Raw genomic sequence first — 18,036 nt, 5'->3', positions numbered from 1 at the left:
GCCAAGCATCAAGTCCTTCCCCTTAAGCTCCAAGGCCCCAGGACGGCCTCCCCTGCTGGACTCCGGGGAAGCCAGCCTTGCCACTACGCCTGGAATTCTCTGCCTTACCTCTGCCTGGCTCAGCCTCAAGGCCCTTCTTGAGCCACCAAGACATCCTTCCCTGAGGTGAACCCATCCCGTGACACCCAGGGCCTGGGCGACCCCGCATCACAGCAGATATTGAGAAACACTGGCCAGCTGGCCCGCAGCCCTACACAGGTCACCTTGGAAATCACCTGCTTCTCCTGGAAGAGCCTAGCGCCTCAGCGCAGGGTACATGAGCTCCATACTCACGTTGGTGATCACGCGCAGTTTCTTGATATAGGAGGCCTCTGTGTGCACGAGTTCCCACACTGCCTCCTGCTGGTGGCACTGCTTCCTGGTCAGCTTCTAAAGAGGCACACATGGTCAAACAGGAGCCCAGAGGTAAGAAAAGGGCAATACCAGGCACACAGTTTCCTCAGTTCCCCAATTGTCACCATCAAGACACCCAGGGCCTGGGTCCTCTACTGCCACTGAAACAGCCAGGCATTATACCATTATCTCCTAGCCTCAGTCTCCCCCAATCTCTGAGAGACTGTGCCATGGAGTAGACTGGCACCTCACAGGTGCCTTACCAGGTCTGTCTCGTTCACACGGAAAAGAAGGAAGGATAGAGCTGTGCCCACCTCATGTCCATCAATGAGCTCCCGCCAACTGTCCTCCAGCCTCAGGCAGGTACTTTCCTCTTCCTCCTCGTCCTCCTCCTCTTCTTCCTCCTCCCAGGAGTCATGGTCAAAGCGCAGTCTCCTGGGAAGCCGGGGAAGCCCAAAGAGGCTGTAGGCATGCAGCTTCCCCTCTAGCTGCTCCATCTTGTCTGCTTCCTGGGAGATCCAGAGTCAGAGCCAAGGTCAGGGTTAAGGTCAGGGTCAGGGCCAGTCAGCTACCTTGCCCCAAGGCCACATACCCGGGTCACATACCCGGACAAAAGCACTGGTACTGGGGCTAGAGCTGGAACTGAAGAAGCCACTGAAGCGGCTGGCTGCCCGGTTCTTCCAGCTGTCGCTGGCCCCCGTGCTGCCGCTGGGCAGAGAGCAGCTGGAGGGTGCTGGGGGCTCCTGCCCAGGGATGCTCGCTTCCCCCAGGAACTCCGACATGTTCTTGCGTCGGCGGCCAGGAGCCTGGCCAGGGAACTCTGGTCAATGTCAACCTCACATCAGCTTCCAGATCCCCCATCCCACAAGGGTTTCTAGGAGCTCAAGGCAGCTGCTTCTATACTGGGGAACCCCTCCTAACCTGAGATTCAGATGTGCTCTAGGGGATGGCAGAGCCAGGCTGAGTTAAGACTACATCATCCCTCCCCCCCACCCCACCCCACCCCCCGTCCCCAGCCATGGTAGAGAGAAACAGTGTGTGCCCACTCAGAGGCCTCTGCAGGCATGGCTTCAAATGGACTAGAGGTTCACTTGTAACTACAGTCAGTGACAGTCTCACTGGCCAGCACAAATGGTACTTCTCTCTCTTCCTCTCCATCTGAAGTGTGTTCACACAGACATGTACGCCAACCCCCGGGCACTGGAAGACTCACAGACAGGGTATCTATTCTCACGAGAGCTTCATCTTCCAGAAGGGGAATTAAAGTTCCCAAAAGGGACAGGGAGCCAGGCAATGGTGGCTCATGCCTGTAATCCTAGCTACTCAGGAGGCTGAGATCTCAGACTTGAGGTCTGAAGTCAGTCCAGGCAAGAATGTCCGTAAGAGACATCTTCAATTAATCAACAAAAAAGCCAGAAATGGAGCTGTGGCTCAAATAGTGGAATACCATACTTGATTGAAAAAGCTAAGGGAGGGCGGGAAGCATGTCCTAGAGGCAGAGTGCTCGCCTAGCATGCACGAAGCCCTGAGTTCGATGGCCCAGTACCACATTCACAGAAAAAAGCCAGAAGCGGTGCTGTGACTCAGGTGGTAGAGTGCTAGCCTTGAGAAAGCCCAAGGACAGTGCCCAGGCCCTGAGTTCATGCACACACACACACACACACACAAAGGACAGTGAGGGATCCAGTAGGACTTTGTCCTGAGGGTCTGTGAGCCTCCCCCCCCCCCAGCAGCCCCTCCTCCTCACCAAGATGTCGAGACTTTCCCGGCGGCTCTGCAGGTCCACACGCTCCAGCACAGGGGGCCTGGCCCCGGCTGGCCGCAAGACTGGCAGACTTAGACACTTGGGGTCCTTCACACCTAGTTCTGCCTTGCCCTCGTCCCCTGGCTTGGCTGGAGTGGCATAGAGGGGTAAGAAGAGGTGCTCAGTGCTGCATCTGGGGAACCCAGAGCTGTAGTCTTCTCCCCTCGGCTTGGCTGCCTCCCCCACTGCCTCACCCTGCCAGCACCTGCCACCAGCACCCTGCAGAGACACCTGTATGGTAATTAGCTACAGCCATAGCTACAGCCAATAGGAAGCTGAGCCAGGAAGAGCTCCTGTCTCCAAGAGGCCCCACCAGGCCCCCAGCCAGCTGGCCTGTGGCGCCTGCTGCTCACCTTTGACCCGTAGGTAGTGTCCGCCAAACCTATAGGCCTCAAAGGTAAGGGACAGGGGTGTGTTGGACTGGTCCAGGTAGATGTCCACCTTGCCCAGCGTAATGCCCTTCCTTTCAAACACGGGCAGCAGTACCTCCCTGCCCAGAAAGAAGGCGTATGTTTTCAGAGGACAGTTCAGCCAGCTGCCGTCCTATCCACGGCCCCACGGAAAAGGGAGGTGCACAGACTCCCACACAGTCCAGACACCCATCCCGCGTCTGCACACAGCCCCTCCTCACACACACACAGACACCCATCCCGCATCTGCACACAGCCCCTCCTCACTTACACACAGACACCCATCCCGCGTCTGCACACAGCCCCTCCTCACTTACACACAGACACCCATCCCTAGTCTGCACACAGCCCCTCCTCACAGGCAGTCTCACACACACACTGCGGCATACAAGTTTTGAATGCATAGGTGCACAGATGATGACCTGTTCCTGGCACAGACACGCACAGACAGACAGACAGACAGGCAGACACACACACACACACACACACACACACACACACACACACACACGAGTTGCACAGTCCAGAGCCTGGCAGGCTACACCTGTCCCACCCCACTCCTGCCCTCAGTTCCACCAAGCTCTACCCTAGCGACTTCTTCTTCATGGCTGGCACGATTTCCGTCTCGATGTCCACATTCAGGTCAAATTTCAAGGTGAAGCACTCCTTACTCGGGTCCTGAGGGAACACAGGCCCATCAGCCACAGCCACCCGTCTCCCCTGCCTGTCCTGCCTGCAGATCAGGATGAGATTCCAAGTGGGAAGTGGAGGCAGAGGGTCTCCCTAGCCCCTCTGCCCTGGCCGGGCTTGGTGGGCAGTGCTGGGCAGCAGGAAGGAAGGCAGGGCAGAAAGTTGCCTAGTCCAGACCCAAACATCTCTGATCTTGGAGTTCAGAGCCGTGAGGCCCAGTCTGGGCGGAGGGGATAAGTGGGCATCTGCCAGCTCCAGGACTCCTTACATCCGTGTGTCTCCTCCTTGCTTTCTTCTTGGAGAGTTTCAGGCCCGCGCTTTTCTGGTCCCTGCAGCGAGGGCAGACACAGAAGGTGTGGGTGAGTCCTCACTCTGCTAAAGCATGAATGAGGCCCTCGGATTCCCTCCCCCCCCTGCCCTGCCTTGCTGACCCCAGGGGACGAGTAACAGGTGTTTTCAGGCAGGCCAGGCCCATGCAGGCCTATGCGCCCTCTGGTGGCCAGTATGGGAGCCACACTCCACAATACTCAATGAGGGGTGGAGTGGAGCCCAGCCAGCCTGGGGTTGGGGGGAAGTGGTGGATGGTGGGGCGCTCCCCATGGAGACTGCTCCTCCCACCTGCCCCACCTACCCTTTGCCATCCATCCAGCTTTCTTCCTCCTCCTCCAGGTCCACCACGGGGCTGGTGCGCGGTGGGCAGGAGCGGGTGGATACATTCCGGGCCAGGATAGAGCCTTTGGAGAAAAGGGGTTTGTGTCTGCTCCCTCTCAGGCCCATTCTCAGCCCTTGAGCATGGTCACCTCCAGAGGGAACCAATCACCACCACCAAGTGCCTAGAGCACTGTAGCTCTGCCAGGGGAGGAACCGGTCTGGCCATCTATGCCCTCACACTCAAGGATGGAAAGGACCTGGGGTGACCCTCCAGGTGATGACTCATCCCCAGCTCAAACCCACCCTTGGCCTCTTTACACCTGCTAAAGCAAAAAGGTCATGAAGCCCTGCCTCTGGGATTGCTGCAGGCAGAGACCAAAGACAGTGACTTTCAGGCCTCCCTTCCCTCTGGCTGTGACCACATCTGAAGTTCTGGGGCCCAGGCAGAGGGGGGAGAGAGTCTTTTTGTCCCTCTGATCAGCCGGGAAAGGGGGGGGGTCGGGGGTCAAAGTCAGCACAGGCTAGAAAATGAACCACCAAAAAGCCAGAAGTGAAACTGTAACTCAAGTGATAGAACAGCAGCCTGGATTGAAAAAGCCAAGGTTCAGCACCCAGGCTCTGAGTTCAAGCTCCAGTATCAGCACACACACACACACACACACACACCACACTACACATACACACAAACAAAACAGGCCAAGCCAGGAGGGTGGCTCACACCTGTAATCTTAGCTACTCAGGAGGCTGAGATCTGAGATTGCAGTACAAAGCCAGCTTGGCTTTGGCAAACTCTTGTCACCAATTAATCACTAGAAAACAGGAAGTGGGGCTGTGGCTCAAGGGTTGGGTGGCAGCCTTGAGCTGAAGATCTCAGGGACAGCGCCTAGGCCCAGCGTTCAAGCCCCATGACTGCCCCCCCACCCCCAGTACCACATACAAAGAAAAGCTGGAAATGGTGCAGGACTTGCAAAACAAAACAAACAAGGAAAAAAAAATGACAAAAACTTTTGCCACAAAATGAACCAGGACATAGGTGTGGGGGGGGCAGTGGGGGGAATGTCTCCTGATCAACAGACAACTTAACCCTGAGGCCCTCCCAAGGTTCCAGTATTACTGAAATACTGTCCCCATCCCAGACAGGGTGTTGGAAGCTGTCCTGGCCGTGGGAGGTGCCCACCTTGTGGGGGCAGGTCAAAGCGAACATGCCCACCGTAGTGCGTGGAGCCATGGAACTTGCTGTCGCAGGCCTCACAGAGGTTGAGGGGTCCCCGGCAGTGCAGCTGCTGGCAGTCAGCATGATGGCACACCTGTGGGTGAAGGATGAGGAGGGGTGGGCAGGACCCCCATTGTCAGGGGTCGTCTTGAGAATGCCTAAGCACAGTGCTTGGGCCCTGAGTTCAAGCCCCAGGACTGGCAACAAATAAACAACAATAATAATAACAACAATGATAATAATAGTAATATAAGGGGTTACATTCCATATAAGCATACAAGGTACCTTGATTACATTCACCCTCTGTCACTCCTCCTAAGCCAATCTCATCAGCAAACTTCATTGAATCTGCACCTGTGTATCAATTATGTTTTAAATTTTGAGACAAGATCTCACTATGTAACTCAGACTGGCCTCAAACTCATTATCCTCCCGCCTTAGCCTCCGAAGTGCTGGTATTCCAGGCATGCCCCACCTCACCTGCTTGTAAGAGCCATTGTGGGCCTATCCTGCCTGGGCTCCAGGAAGAGCCCCTCTAGCCCGACTCTGTTCCTACACTGCTATTCTCTTGAATCTTTTTTCTTTTTCTTTTTTTTTTTTTTTGCCAGTCCTGGGGTTTGAACTCAGGGTCTGAGCACACCGTCCTTGGACGCTCTTTTACTCAAGGTTTGGCGCTCTACCACTTAAGCCACAGCGCCACTTCCAGTTTTTTCTGTGTATGTGGTACAGAAGAATCAAACCCAGGGTTTCGTGCATGCTAGGTGAGCACTCTACCACTGGGCTATACTTCTGAGCCCTTCTCTTGAATCTTGAAAGCCAGGCGGGCTTTTCTCTGCATTCCTAATATCTTCACACAGTGACTCAATTAAATGAAGGCCAGCGTAAGCCCCCCTCTGAGGGGGAAGATGTTTAGATGACCAGGGCCCTTTTTTTGTTGGCTGTGTTGCTTGAACTTTGGGCCTGAGTGCCGTCCCTAAGATCTCCAGCTCAAGGCTAGTGCTCTACCACTTGAGTCTCAGTGGTACTTCTGATTTTCTGGTGGTTCACTGGAGATAAGAATCGCACAGACTTTCCTGCCCAGGCTGGTTTTGAACCATGATCCTCAAGTCTCAGCCTCCTCAGTAGCTAGGATTGCCGGTGTGAGCCATCAGAACTAGGCCCCTTGTATTATGGGTGCTGATAAAAGAATTTTAAAAAAAGATATTGCAAGACAGAGCACAATAAAACAAAACAAAATAATAAAAGCACAGGGCTGTTCTTCCATTTGCCCCACTCGAAATGCCCAGAGACTAGGTGCTAGGAGTTCACGCCTATAATCCTATTCACTGAGGAGGCTGAGATCTGACTTTCCTGGTTCAAAGTCAGGCTGGACACAAAAGTCCATGAGACTCATCTCCAGGATCAACCACCAAATGCCAGAAGTGGAGCCATAGCTCATGGCAGAGTGCTAACTTTGAGCAAAAGAAGCTAAAAGACAGCATGCAGACCCCGAGTTCAAGTCCTAATAGGGGTACAAAAAGCACCCTGAATTCTGGTAGGTCTGTCCATCTGTAGCCCACCTTGCCTGAGCTTACCAGGAATCCTAAAGACAGCATGGAGTGAGAGAGGCGTCAGGTGCAGATGGTGGGGCTACTCAGGGCTGCTTGGAGGCTGGATTTCCAGGGCCTCCCAGTGTCTGCTCTCCACCCCCATCTCCTGGATAAGATCCCATCTTCTCTGCCCTACAAACTCCATTGGCCCAACCCTAATGCACTTCCGGTAGCTTCATGGCTTCCCACTTTCCCAGAATCACAGAAGCTAGCAGAGAGGTCCTGTGGGCTCGCACCTTCACATCCTGCCCACAGCTGCTGGAGCTTCCTTCGATCAGCCCCTGTCCACGCTGCAGCCAGCCTCCCCCTCCATTCGACAGCACTCGGACCCCCACCAGTCAGGTTTTGTCCTCAGCCTGGCTCACTCTATAGGTGCACTCGGCCACTCTCCACACTTCTGTATCTGCTCCCCACCACTCCACCAACCTCCCATTGTCTTTATTTTTGCCCTTTGTTCTAAAATATTTTAAGTCTACAGGAAGTTTTAAGAATGCACAGCAATAAGCCTGGCAAGGTGGCTCACACCTATAATCCTAGCTACTCAGGAGGCTGAGATCTGAGGATTGCAATTCAAAGCCAGCCTGGGCACAAAAGTCCTTCAGACTCTTATCTCCAATTAACCACTAGAAAGTTGGAAGTGTCGCTGTGGCTCAAGGGGTAGGGCAGTAGCATTGAGCTGAAGAGCTCAGGGACAGCGCCCAGGCCCAGAGTTCAAGCCCCACAACCGGGGGGGAAAAAAAAGCATAGTAATGAACAAGGAATATGTCTTAGTGGTAGAGTACTTGCCTAGCATGCATGAAGTCCTGGGTTCATTCTACATCAACAGAAAAAGCAAGAGGGCGCTGTGGGTCAAGGGGTAGAGCTCTAGCCTTGAGCAAAAGAAGCTCAGCAACAGTGTCCTGGCCCTTACTTCAAGCTCCAGGACTGGCAAAAAAAAAAAAAAAAGGAATGCACAGCGACATCCATCCAGCCTTCCAGATTCCCCATCTCTGACTGGTGTAACTTTGGCTTCTCCCCACTCTCTCTTCACCACCTCTGGTGCCAGTCTGCTATGACCATGATCTGAAAACAAGGACTGTGTTCGTTCGTTCTTTTTCTTTTGCACCAATACTGGAGCTTGATTGAACTCAGAGCCTCACAATCTCACTCTGCTTTTCTCGTCACTTGAGCCATGCCTCTGGCTTTTTGTTTTTTGTCTTTTTGTTGTTATTGTTGATCACAGAGCTTGAACTCAGGACCTGGGTACTGTCCCTGAGCTCTTCAGCTCAAGGCTAGCACTCTACCACTTTGAGCCACAGAGATACTTCCAGTTTTCTGGTGGTTAATTGGAGATAAAAGTCTCACAGACTTTTTCACAGACTTTTGTGCTGGGCTGGCTTCGAACTGGGATTCTCAGGTCTCAGCCTCCTGAGTAGCTAGGATTATAGATGTGAACCACAGTGCCTGGCTGTGCATCCAGCTTTTAATTGGTTAAGAGGAATTTATGAACTTTGCCTGGGCCTGCCTGTAATCATGAGCCTGTCCAACCTCAGCTAGGATTTCAGGAGAGAGCCAGGGTACTAGGCTGACACTAACATTCTGTGCTTGCATCTTGAGGTTGGTGAGTAATTTCAGGCTGAGTCAGATGGGGCTGACTTCTCCCACCTCCACGCTGGGGCATTTAGGGCTCTTACTGTACGTCCTACAGTCCTTGCTTTCCTCATTATGAGTAAGGAATTGGTGGATAACACTGGGAAGATTCTTTTTTTTTTTTTGCCAGTCCTGGGCTTGAGCTCAGGGCCTGAGCACTGTCCTTGGACTTTCTCAAGGCTAGAGCTCTACCACTTGAGCCTCAGCACCACTTCCGACTTTTTTCTATGTATGTGGTACCGAGGAATCAAACCTGGGTCTTCATGCATGCTAGGCAAGCACTTTAACCACTAGGCCAAACTCTCGGCCCCGGGAAGATTCTTTCTTTCTTTCTTTCTTTTTTTCTTTCTTTGTTGGTTGTGGGGCTTGAACTCTGGGCCTGGGCGCTGTCCCTGAACTCTTCAGCTCAAAGCTACTGCCTTACCCCTTGAACTACAGGACCATTACCCCTCTTCTAGTGATTAATTGGAGATGAGAGTCTCACAGTCTTCAATGCCTGGACTGGCTTTGAACCAGGATTCTCAGATCTCAGCCTCCTGAGAAGCTAGGAATACAGGCAGGAGCCACCGCCCCGGCAACACTGGGAAGTTTCTTGTTCCCTAGTAACCCCAAGGGCTTTCACATACACTGATGGCTTTTGCCCAGATCAGTCAGTGATCCATGATTGGGGAAAACAAATTTCTTTCTAGCCATCAGAATGGGGAAAGCGAGGGTCTCTGAAGTTGGGGGTGGTGGCACAGGCAGTCCATTACTCAGGAGGCTGAGGTAGGAAGACCATGTGAGCACAGGGACCAGACACAGCAGATCCTACAACGTCTCTCATTGTAAAGCCAGCTGTAGCATTCTGTTCCTGCAACCCACAGAAACAAGTGCATTAGATCAAAACCTTGAGGGTCACTCCCTCCAGCTCTTTTCTGTTACGGCCTCCTCCTGCCTGTAAAATTCTGTTGACTCCGCCTTCCGGATCTGCAGCCTGGGCCCCTGCCCCTGCCCTACAACCTCCGGGCTGATTACATCAGTGACCCCCTGAAGTGCATGGCTGTCAGAATGGGCCCTGTCCCCAGAGGAGTTCAAATCACAACCTGACACGTAGCTGCCATGCACCGTGGCTCATTCCTGAAATCCTGGCTATTCAGGAGGCTACGACCTGAGGAGCAAGGTTCAAAGCCAGCTTGGGCAGGAAAGTCCATGGGGTTCTTATTCCCAGTTATCCAGCAAAAAAGCCACACGTGGAGCTGCGCCTTAAATGGCAGCATGCTATCTTTAAGCAGAAAGAAGCACAGGCACAGCATGCATACCCCGAGTTCAAGCCCCAAGACTGGCACAAAAGCAAACAGCAGAAAGCTGGAGTCTGGCTGGGCCGTGGTGGTTCACACCTATCACCCTAGCTACTCAGAGGCTGAGACCCTAGGATCCCAGTTCAAAACCAGCCGGGGATAGGAGAGCCTGTGGGACTTTCATCTCTAATCTCAGAAAAAGCTGGATGTGGTGCTGTGGGTCACGGGGTTGAGTCAGCTTTGAGCAGAAGGAGTTCAGGACAGCGTCCAGACCCAAAGTTCAGGGGCCAGGACAGAGAGAGAGAGAGACAGGAAGAGAAAGAGTGAGAGCGAAACAGAGAGAGAGCGAAACAGAGAGAGAGAGAGAGAGAGAGAGAGACAGAGACAGAGACAGAGACAGAGACAGAGAGACAGAGAGAGAGAGACAGAGACAGAGAGACAGAGACAGAGACAGAGAGACAGAGACAGAGAGACAGAGAGAGGGAGAGGGAGAGGGAGAGAAAGCAGCTGCCCTGCCCTTCCCTGGCCTCCTCTGCTCCCTACCTGGCCTTCGCCTGGTCCCGGGGGGCTCAGAGGCCAGGGTGGCTCTGGGCCGGGGCCCGTCCCCACTGCCTGTCCCCATGGCGGCCGGAGGAAGCAGCGCTCCTCGCCTCCCCGCCTGCCAGACAAAGCTGGAGCTCCGGAGCTCTGCTTCCTGCCATTGTGAGGGCACCCAGGGGACCCAGGGGAAGAGGAGGAGGAGGGGGGCAGAGGGAGGAGTGGGGGAGGGGGAGGAGGAAGGGGGGAGGGAGGGAAGGGGTGGGGGAAGAGGAGGAGGGGAGGGAGAAGAGGGGGATAGAGGAGGCCAGGGGAGGGGAGAAGGATGAGAAAGAGTGTAGGGGTCAGAGGAGGGAAGAGAGGGGAAAGGAGGGGAGGACTGGGGAGGGAGGGCGGGGCTGGGACCCCTCTAGGAGTACAGAGCCCCGGCCCTCCCAGCTGCCAGCTGGGGAAGGGCAGGGAGGGGAGAGGGGGAATGGAAGGGAGAGGGGGAGGGAGGAGGCTGGACCAGAATGGCAGAGGCCCACTGGACACCCTGCCTTCTGGGGACCCCATCTAGGGCCTTCCCTGGACTTCTCCAGGGGTGCTGGCACGAGAGGGGCACAGGCCTGGCAGGGTCCCCATCCCCACAGGATCCCTAGACCTGCCTCTGGCCTGGCCCCCCTCGCCCCAGGGGACTCCCTTCTCCCACCCACAGACCCGAGGTTCACCTCTACTGCTCCCAGCCTGGGGACCCGATCCCGCTGCCCAGGCAGGGCCACGGGCTGGGTGACGGTCAGGGTGGACCGCTGCTGACCCCCAAGAGGAGTGAGGATGGGGCATCAGAAGAGCCAGGTGCAGGACCCTGGTGGCTTGGGCCTGGGTTGCCCTGAGTTCTGAGGAGCGTGGGGGGGGGGCCTGGGAGGCCCTAAATCCTGGAGGGAGAGGGAAGCTTCCACCTGGGATGCCCTGAGTTCTAGGTCCAAGAACGTTGACACTGAATCCCAGGAAGCAGAACTATATCTGGTTGCCATTCACTACCCGGGAGATAAAGAGAAGTACAGCACCCAGGATGGAACTCCGACTCCAGACAGGTGACTGGAATCCTGGTGGCCTTTCTCTAGCCTTCTGCTCCTGCCCCACAGGCAGATAGTTAATTTCCTCTAGGCTTGATTCCCAAGTGTCCCACCTGTCCCAGAGTTAGTGTAGTCCATTCCACTCATTCTTTCAATGACTGGAAGGAGATAAAGGCACTACTATAATTTTTTTTTCTGATCATGGGGCTCAGACTCAGGCTGGCTAGCACTCTACCACTTGAGCCACAGCCCCAATTCTCTCCTTTTCTGTGATTAGCTAGAGGTAAAATTCTCCCAGACTAGCTGCCTTTAAACTGTGATTCTCAGTTGTCAGCCTCCTGAGTAGGTAGGATTATAGGCACGAACCACTGGTGCCCAGCTACAATTTTTTTTTATGCTCAAGACCAGTGCTCTACCATTTGAGCTACATCTACTTCTGGCTCTTTGTCGGTAAACTGGAGATAAAAGCCTTTTGGATTTTCCTGTCCAGACTGGCTTTAGACCTAGACCCCCAGGTCTTAGCCAGCTGAGTGAGTAGCTAGGATTACAGGCCCCAACCAACTTCAGTCCTCCAACTTAACAAAATGATGCTAGAGCCTGCACAGAGATCATACAATTTGCTCCAAGCCACTGTGTGTGCATGTACATGAACGTGAACAGCTGCCCTGGGCCTCAGACCCACGGCAAGCCTAAGCAGCGATGAGGGCAGCAATCCTGAAGATCATTCTTGGATTTTTTTGGTGCCAGTCCTGTGGTCCTGGACATGGTCCCTGAGCTTTTATACTCAAGGCGAGTCCTCTACCATGTCAGCCACCGCGTCCACTTCCAGATTTTGGTAGTTAATTAGAGATGAGTCTCTTGGACTTTCCTGACTGAACTGGTTTCAAACCTCAGTCCTTAGATCTTAGCCTCCAGAGTAGCTGGGATTACAGCACTGAGCCACCAGAGCCCGGAGAGATGACTGTCCTGAAGGGAGGAATATCCCAGCTGATGTGGCCGAGGCAACTGGGCAGGGCCAGGACCAAGGCAGGCTGACTACTGGAACTCACCTAAGTGACCGGGCCTTGGTCATCTGAGTCAAACTGCCATTTGGGGGAATCCAACTAGAGTGTGACCCACTTCTTAGGGAGTTCCAGGGCCAGTGCATAGGGTCAAGGAAGTGGCAGAACTGGGAAAGGAAAGGAGTCCCCAGCCCCTGTGCCAGGGAAGAGGGAAGGGCCTCCCAGCTCCTCTGGTCAGCAGGGAACTGAAATGGCTCCAGCAGCATCCCTAGGGCCTTGGTCCCTGACTCTGGGGAGAGGACCCAGCCCAGCTCCAGGCCTGGGAGTCAGGGTGGCTTTGTTGAGTGGGATACTGATTCTAGATGCTGAAGCTGATAAATAAAGGCTGCGTGGGGGGGGAGAGGGGGGAGAGACATTTCTCTCCCAACATCTTCTTAGGCCCAGAAAAGTAGAGGGCCCTAGGGATGCTCTGGGCTTCCTTTCCCACAGTGCCCTGGCACTCCAGCCTGATCTGGGATAGGAGAAGGAGCTGTGTTCACAGATCCGGGGCCAGAGGGAGAACCAGAGCCAGCTCCGCCATAGTCGCCTTTGCCCAAGGCAGACTAACCTGGAGTTAGGGCTCCCAGTAGGAGGGACATCCCTGCCCTCTGGTCCCCTAACAGGTCTGGCCTCCCCTGGGAGACTGCGGGCCCCAGGGTCCCACCCACCACCTCGCCACTACAGGAATCCAAGGGAGGAGCCGCAAGCACAGGCAGGCCTGGCAGGGTGGGGCAGCTCTGCCAGGCAGCACTGGGAGCTGCAGGCCGCTGGGCAGGTTCCGCCCTTCCCCTCTGGGCCGCACCCTTTGTCCTTCGGATCCCAAGGCCTTAGTCCTTAGGCCCACAGTCCTGAGGAAGAAGGCTGAGGAGCTGAGACCTCCCCTCAGGCCAGGCCGGAAACACAGACTCCCACTTCCAGGAGCCCAGGAGGGACCCAGAGCTAAGGGGAACAGGGTCACTGCAGTCAGCCCATCTACTGCTCTCCCATGCACAGAAGCACCAGCCCTAGAGCCTGGATGCAGATAGCAGGGGTGGGGGAGCACCTGGACCCTGGGTACCTCCTTCCCAAGGAACCTTCTGGGTAGCACTATGGAGGGAATGGGGGAAGTTCTGGCCCACCTGCTCCTGCCTTTGCTGGGGGGACAGCAATCTCTTCACCTGGGCTCACACAGCAATGGCCATTCCCTGGAATGTTCTCCCTAAGGACCTGGAACCCCTGGGCCAATGGGCAGGGAACAGAAAATATCCCCAGAGTCCCCCTCACCCCAAGTCTGAGGGAGGCTACTGAAGAATGTGAAGGGAGGGCTGGGAGTTTAGCCTACTGGTAGACTAGCACGGGGTTCGATTCCTCAGTACCACATACATAGAAAAAGCTGGAAGTGGTGCTGAGGCTCAAGTGGTAGAGCTCTAACCTTGAGAAAGTCCAAGGACAGTGCTCAGGCCCTGAGCTCAAGCCCAGGACTGGCCAAAAAAAAAAAAAAAAAAAAAAGAATATGAAGGGAAAGAGGGAATAGCTGATACTAAGCAACAAGAAAGAAATGTACATATTGTCTGATCAGGAAGAAATAATTTTATCATTCATGTTCAAAGAGTTAAACTGTTCTATGTAAAACTTGAGGTCTTTGTACCTCAGAATGATGATCCTTATACATGTGAATGTAAAAATGACTATGTATGTAATTACTCAATCTCAATAAAGAAAAAAATAGAATTAAAAAGAAAAGAAATGTGAATGGCAGGGGAGTCACCCCCTGGGCTGGCCTCCTCCAGAAACTCAGGCTCACCCACTTTTCCCCAGCCTGGGTGCTGCCTCCTGCGCCCCCTGCTGGCCTCAAGGAGACATTACACCTGGAAGAGACTCAGGGACTTCTCCAGATAGAGCAGGGTACTGCCAGGCCTCCCCATTATCTCCCATGCCAAGTCCAGGATACCCCCAAGATACCCCCATACCACCTGCCAGCCAATTGCCCCCAGGCCAGAGCCACAGCCTCAAAGACCTCCTGGCCACATCATCCCACCGACCAGCTCAGGGATAAAACTCAAGTTCATTTCAACCTTCAGTAAAAAAGGGTAGAGAGGGCTGGGAGTTTGGCCTAGTGGTGGAGTGCTTGCTTACCATGCATGAAGACCCAGGTTCAATTCCTCGGTACTACATACATAGAAAAAAGCCAGAAGTGGTGCTATGGGTAAAGTGGTAGAGCTCTAGCCTTGAGAAAAACCCAAGGACAGTGCCTAGGCCCTGAGTTCAAGCCCAGGATTGGCAAAAAAAAAAAAAGGGGGGGGGTAGAGAGCCTGGCAGTACACTTAAATCCCATTAAAAAAGAAAGTCAAGTGCCCAGGAGTTTGGCCTAGGGGTAGAATGCTTGCCTAGCATGCATAAAGACCTGGGTTTGATTCCTCAGTACCATATGCATAGAAAAAGCCTAAAGTGGTGCTGAGGCTCAAGAGGTAGAGCTCTAACCTTGAGAAAACCCAAGGACAGTGTTCAAGCCCTGAGTTCAAGCCCCAGGACTGGCAAAAATTAAATAAATAATAAAAATAAAGTCCAATGGAGACTCACGCCTATAATCCTGGTTACTCAGAATACTGAGATATGAGGATTGGAAGTTCAAAGCTAGTTAGGCAGGAAAGCCTATGAAACTCTTATCTAATTAACCACAGAAAAAGCCAGAAGTGGTGAATGCTGTGACTCAGTGGTAGAGTGCTACCTTTGAGCAAAAAAAGAGTTCAGGAATAGTGCTCAGGCCAGAAATGGCAAAAAAAGAAAGAAAGAAAGAAAGAAAGAAAGAAAGAAAGAAAGAAAGAAAGAAAGAAAGAAAGAAAGAGAGGGAAAGGGAAAGAAGTGTCAGGAATAGGCCGATCGTGTCAACAGGGTGAGGACTGTTTACCGAGGCCAGGGAGGGGTACAGACCTGAGTCCTGCCTTATTCCCCAGGGTCAAGCAAAGCACCAAGTGCCTGCTCACATGCTTGTCCTCAGGCGCGTCAATCTGACCTTGGTCCCCAGGGGATAATAGCCCCCAGATCCCAGGTGAAGCATTCCACTGTGGGCTGCACCGAAGACATTGCCTTGGGCCCCCAAGAGACCATAACCTATTTTCTATTTTCTGCTTCCTTGTTAAACTCTATATAAGCCTATCCCAAAATCCAGTCCCTACACAATCCCCCAGGAAGGTCTGTGCCCCTCGCGGCTCCTCAATAAACCTCAATTACAGTCCGTGCCTGTAGACAAATCAAGTCTGGCTTACTCCTTTTCTGTTCTCTTTCATTTTGCTAACAGCAAAAAGAAAGAAGGGGAGGTGGAGGGAGGAGGGAAGGGAGGAAGGGCTGGGAGTGTGGCCTAGTGGTAGAGTGCTTGCCTAGCATGCATGAAGACCCAGGTTTCATTCCTTGGTACCACATACATAGAAAAAAGCTGGAAGTGGTGCTGTGGCTTAAGTGGTAGAGTTCCAGCCTTGAGGAAAGCCCAAAGACAGTGCTCAGGTCCTGAGTTCAAGCCCCAAGACTGGCAAAAAAAAAAAAAGAATAGAAAAAAGAAAAAGCATGTAGCCAGACATCAGTGGTTCGTGCCTGTAATCTCACCTGCTCAGGAACCTCAGTCCCCACGTTCAGGCCCAGGAAGCTTAGGACTCTGAATCTGAGCCTGGGGAGCCCTGACTGGTGAGAAGGGTCTTCCCTTATAACTGGGCTGGAGCCAAGACTGCCAGACCCCAGGCTGGAAACACAGGGGAATGGTGCTGAGCTGTGCTATGACAGGACCTCCATCTGTGCTGGGCCAGGGAGCCAGGGAACCACAAAGGACCAGAGCGTCAGGCTTGAAGACAGCTGTGCCCACGTTAGGGAAGAGGGCCTACGAAAGGAAGCTGCCCTGGCCAGCAAGCAGAGCCCAAGAGGCCATGCGCCTGGACCCCCAGAGGGAGCCAGAGGAAATCACCCAAGCCAGGTTCCCTGTTCCATTATACTTCGTCTGATTCTGAGCTGGGCATCCTAGACATGTCCAGCCTTTCTCTGCTCCCCCTTTTTCATTCATCCCACCCTAGAAAAGGGGTTCGGCCTGTCTCTTAGTGATTTTTGGTTCCTTTCTCGGAGCACCCAGAGTTTACAGTACTTGGCCTCCTGGTCCCACGGGAGAGGCACACTACCCTCCCCTCTTGGCCTTCTCCAAGACCCCAGAGGAGCTGGGAGGCTCAGCTGTGCCCACTTCAAGACCTCAGCCCGCCAGTGCCCTCCTCGTGTCCCTGACTGCTCGGCCTGAGCACCAGCAGGGCAGCATCTCCTCTGTCCCAGATGCTCTGCCTGCCTTCTCTGGCCCTGTCCCTCCCCACCGCTGCGTGGCTAGAGCTGACCAGCATCTAACAGGTCAGTCACCACCAAACATGCCCAAACCTGGCCACTCCCAAGAGCACCCTAGTCTCCTATCTCTGACTCCCAGAGCGCTGCCCAGGAAAACAGCCACTCCTGCCTACCTCTCCCCCTCTGCCCTGAACCCACTGGCCTTCACCTGGGTTCCCCCAAACACCACCCACCATGCACTCGTATCTGCCATCTTACAGTCAGCTCCTAAGCGGGAAAGTAAGTCAGCCCCCTCCAGATCACGTGTGTCTGCTTGAACATGCCCACCACTGGGCTGGAGGCTCCCAGCACTGGCCCTACCGTGAGCCAAAATTTGCCTTTAGACAGGCCCTTCCCATTTCCTCCTGACAGCTCCCGACGGGAGCTCTGAGGACAGGGCCCGGCCAGAGCAAGCTTGCATGGACAAGTCACCCCACTTATCTCTCTGGCTCCTCTTTAGCCTCTGCTGCTACAACAGGAAATGGAGAATTTCTTGCTGCATGCGGGTGCAGCCCCACAGGGGCCCGCAGGTTCCTGATCTGAGGCTCAGAGATAGGCTAGGCACATGGTATGCTGGAGAAATGAGGCTGTTGGAGCTGTGTGTGTGTGTGTGTGTGTGTGTGTGTGTGTGTGTGTGTGTGTGAGAGAGAGAGAGAGAGAGAGAGAGAGAGAGAGAGAGACAGAGAGACAGAGAGAGAGAGAGAGACAGAGAGAGAGAGAGAGACAGAGAGAGAGAGAGAGAGAGAGAGAGAGAGAGAGAGAGAGAGAGAGAGAGAGCCAACCTTAGATGTTGCTGCCCTTGAGCTTTTTTGCTCAAGGCCAGCACTTTACCACTTGAGCCACAGCTCTACTTCCAGCTTTTTGCTGTGTCAATGGAGATAAGAGTCTCATGGAATTTCTAGCCCAGGATGGCTCTGAATCTTGACCCTCAGATCTCAGCCTCCTGAGTAGCTATGACTACAGGCATACACCACGGGCACTGGGTGAGAATCACTGCTTTTGTGTGGAGATTGGTATGTGTTCGAGGGTCCCATCTGCAGGATCCATACCCTTGAATCTCTCATCTCCTCAAATGTAGCAGCTGTTCCTCATGTCCCTGTGTGACCTGGAATCCTGAGCAGCCTTAGACCAGAGGGCCCAGAACAGGGGATCCCCAGTACCAGGGGTCCCCAGCACAGAATGGCCCAGCAAGGAGCTAGAGGGTCCTCACTGTCCAGAAAACTCTGCAAGAGGACACGGGACACCTATGACATTGTCTCTCTCTAGACGTGTGTGTGTGTGTGTGTGTGTATGTGCTTATGTATGAGTATTAAGACTCAAACTCAAGTCCTAGGCACTGTCCTTGAGCTATCATGCTCAAGGCTAGTGCTCTACCACTTAAGCCACAGCTCCACTTCTGGATTTTTTGTGGTTAATTGG

The 18,036-nt window shown here is 53.8% G+C and overlaps 1 protein-coding gene across 2 annotated transcripts in view; it reads right to left on the bottom strand.

The window, feature by feature from the left end:
* Positions 1-18,036, bottom strand: part of Plekhg5 (pleckstrin homology and RhoGEF domain containing G5) — a 39,898-nt gene that overhangs the window by 4,909 nt on the left and 16,953 nt on the right. For both annotated transcript variants that reach the window (XM_090335941.1, XM_090335942.1), the window contains exons 3-11: positions 5,159-5,255; positions 3,929-4,031; positions 3,566-3,626; positions 3,194-3,285; positions 2,551-2,687; positions 2,141-2,286; positions 999-1,199; positions 708-902; positions 334-429 (exon numbers count right to left, since the gene is read on the bottom strand). In XM_090335941.1, the coding sequence (XP_090192067.1) occupies positions 334-429; positions 708-902; positions 999-1,199; positions 2,141-2,286; positions 2,551-2,687; positions 3,194-3,285; positions 3,566-3,626; positions 3,929-4,031; positions 5,159-5,255 (1,128 nt within the window). The remainder of the gene's footprint in view (positions 1-333; positions 430-707; positions 903-998; positions 1,200-2,140; positions 2,287-2,550; positions 2,688-3,193; positions 3,286-3,565; positions 3,627-3,928; positions 4,032-5,158; positions 5,256-18,036) is intronic.

The sequence above is a fragment of the Megascapheus bottae genome, chromosome 6, assembly GCF_031878675.1.
Source record: "Megascapheus bottae isolate mThoBot1 chromosome 6, mThoBot2.hap1, whole genome shotgun sequence".
Classification (NCBI taxonomy): Eukaryota; Metazoa; Chordata; class Mammalia; order Rodentia; family Geomyidae; genus Megascapheus; species Megascapheus bottae.
Note: the sequence above shows the minus strand (reverse complement) of the source record. Positions and strands in the feature narration are given on the sequence as shown.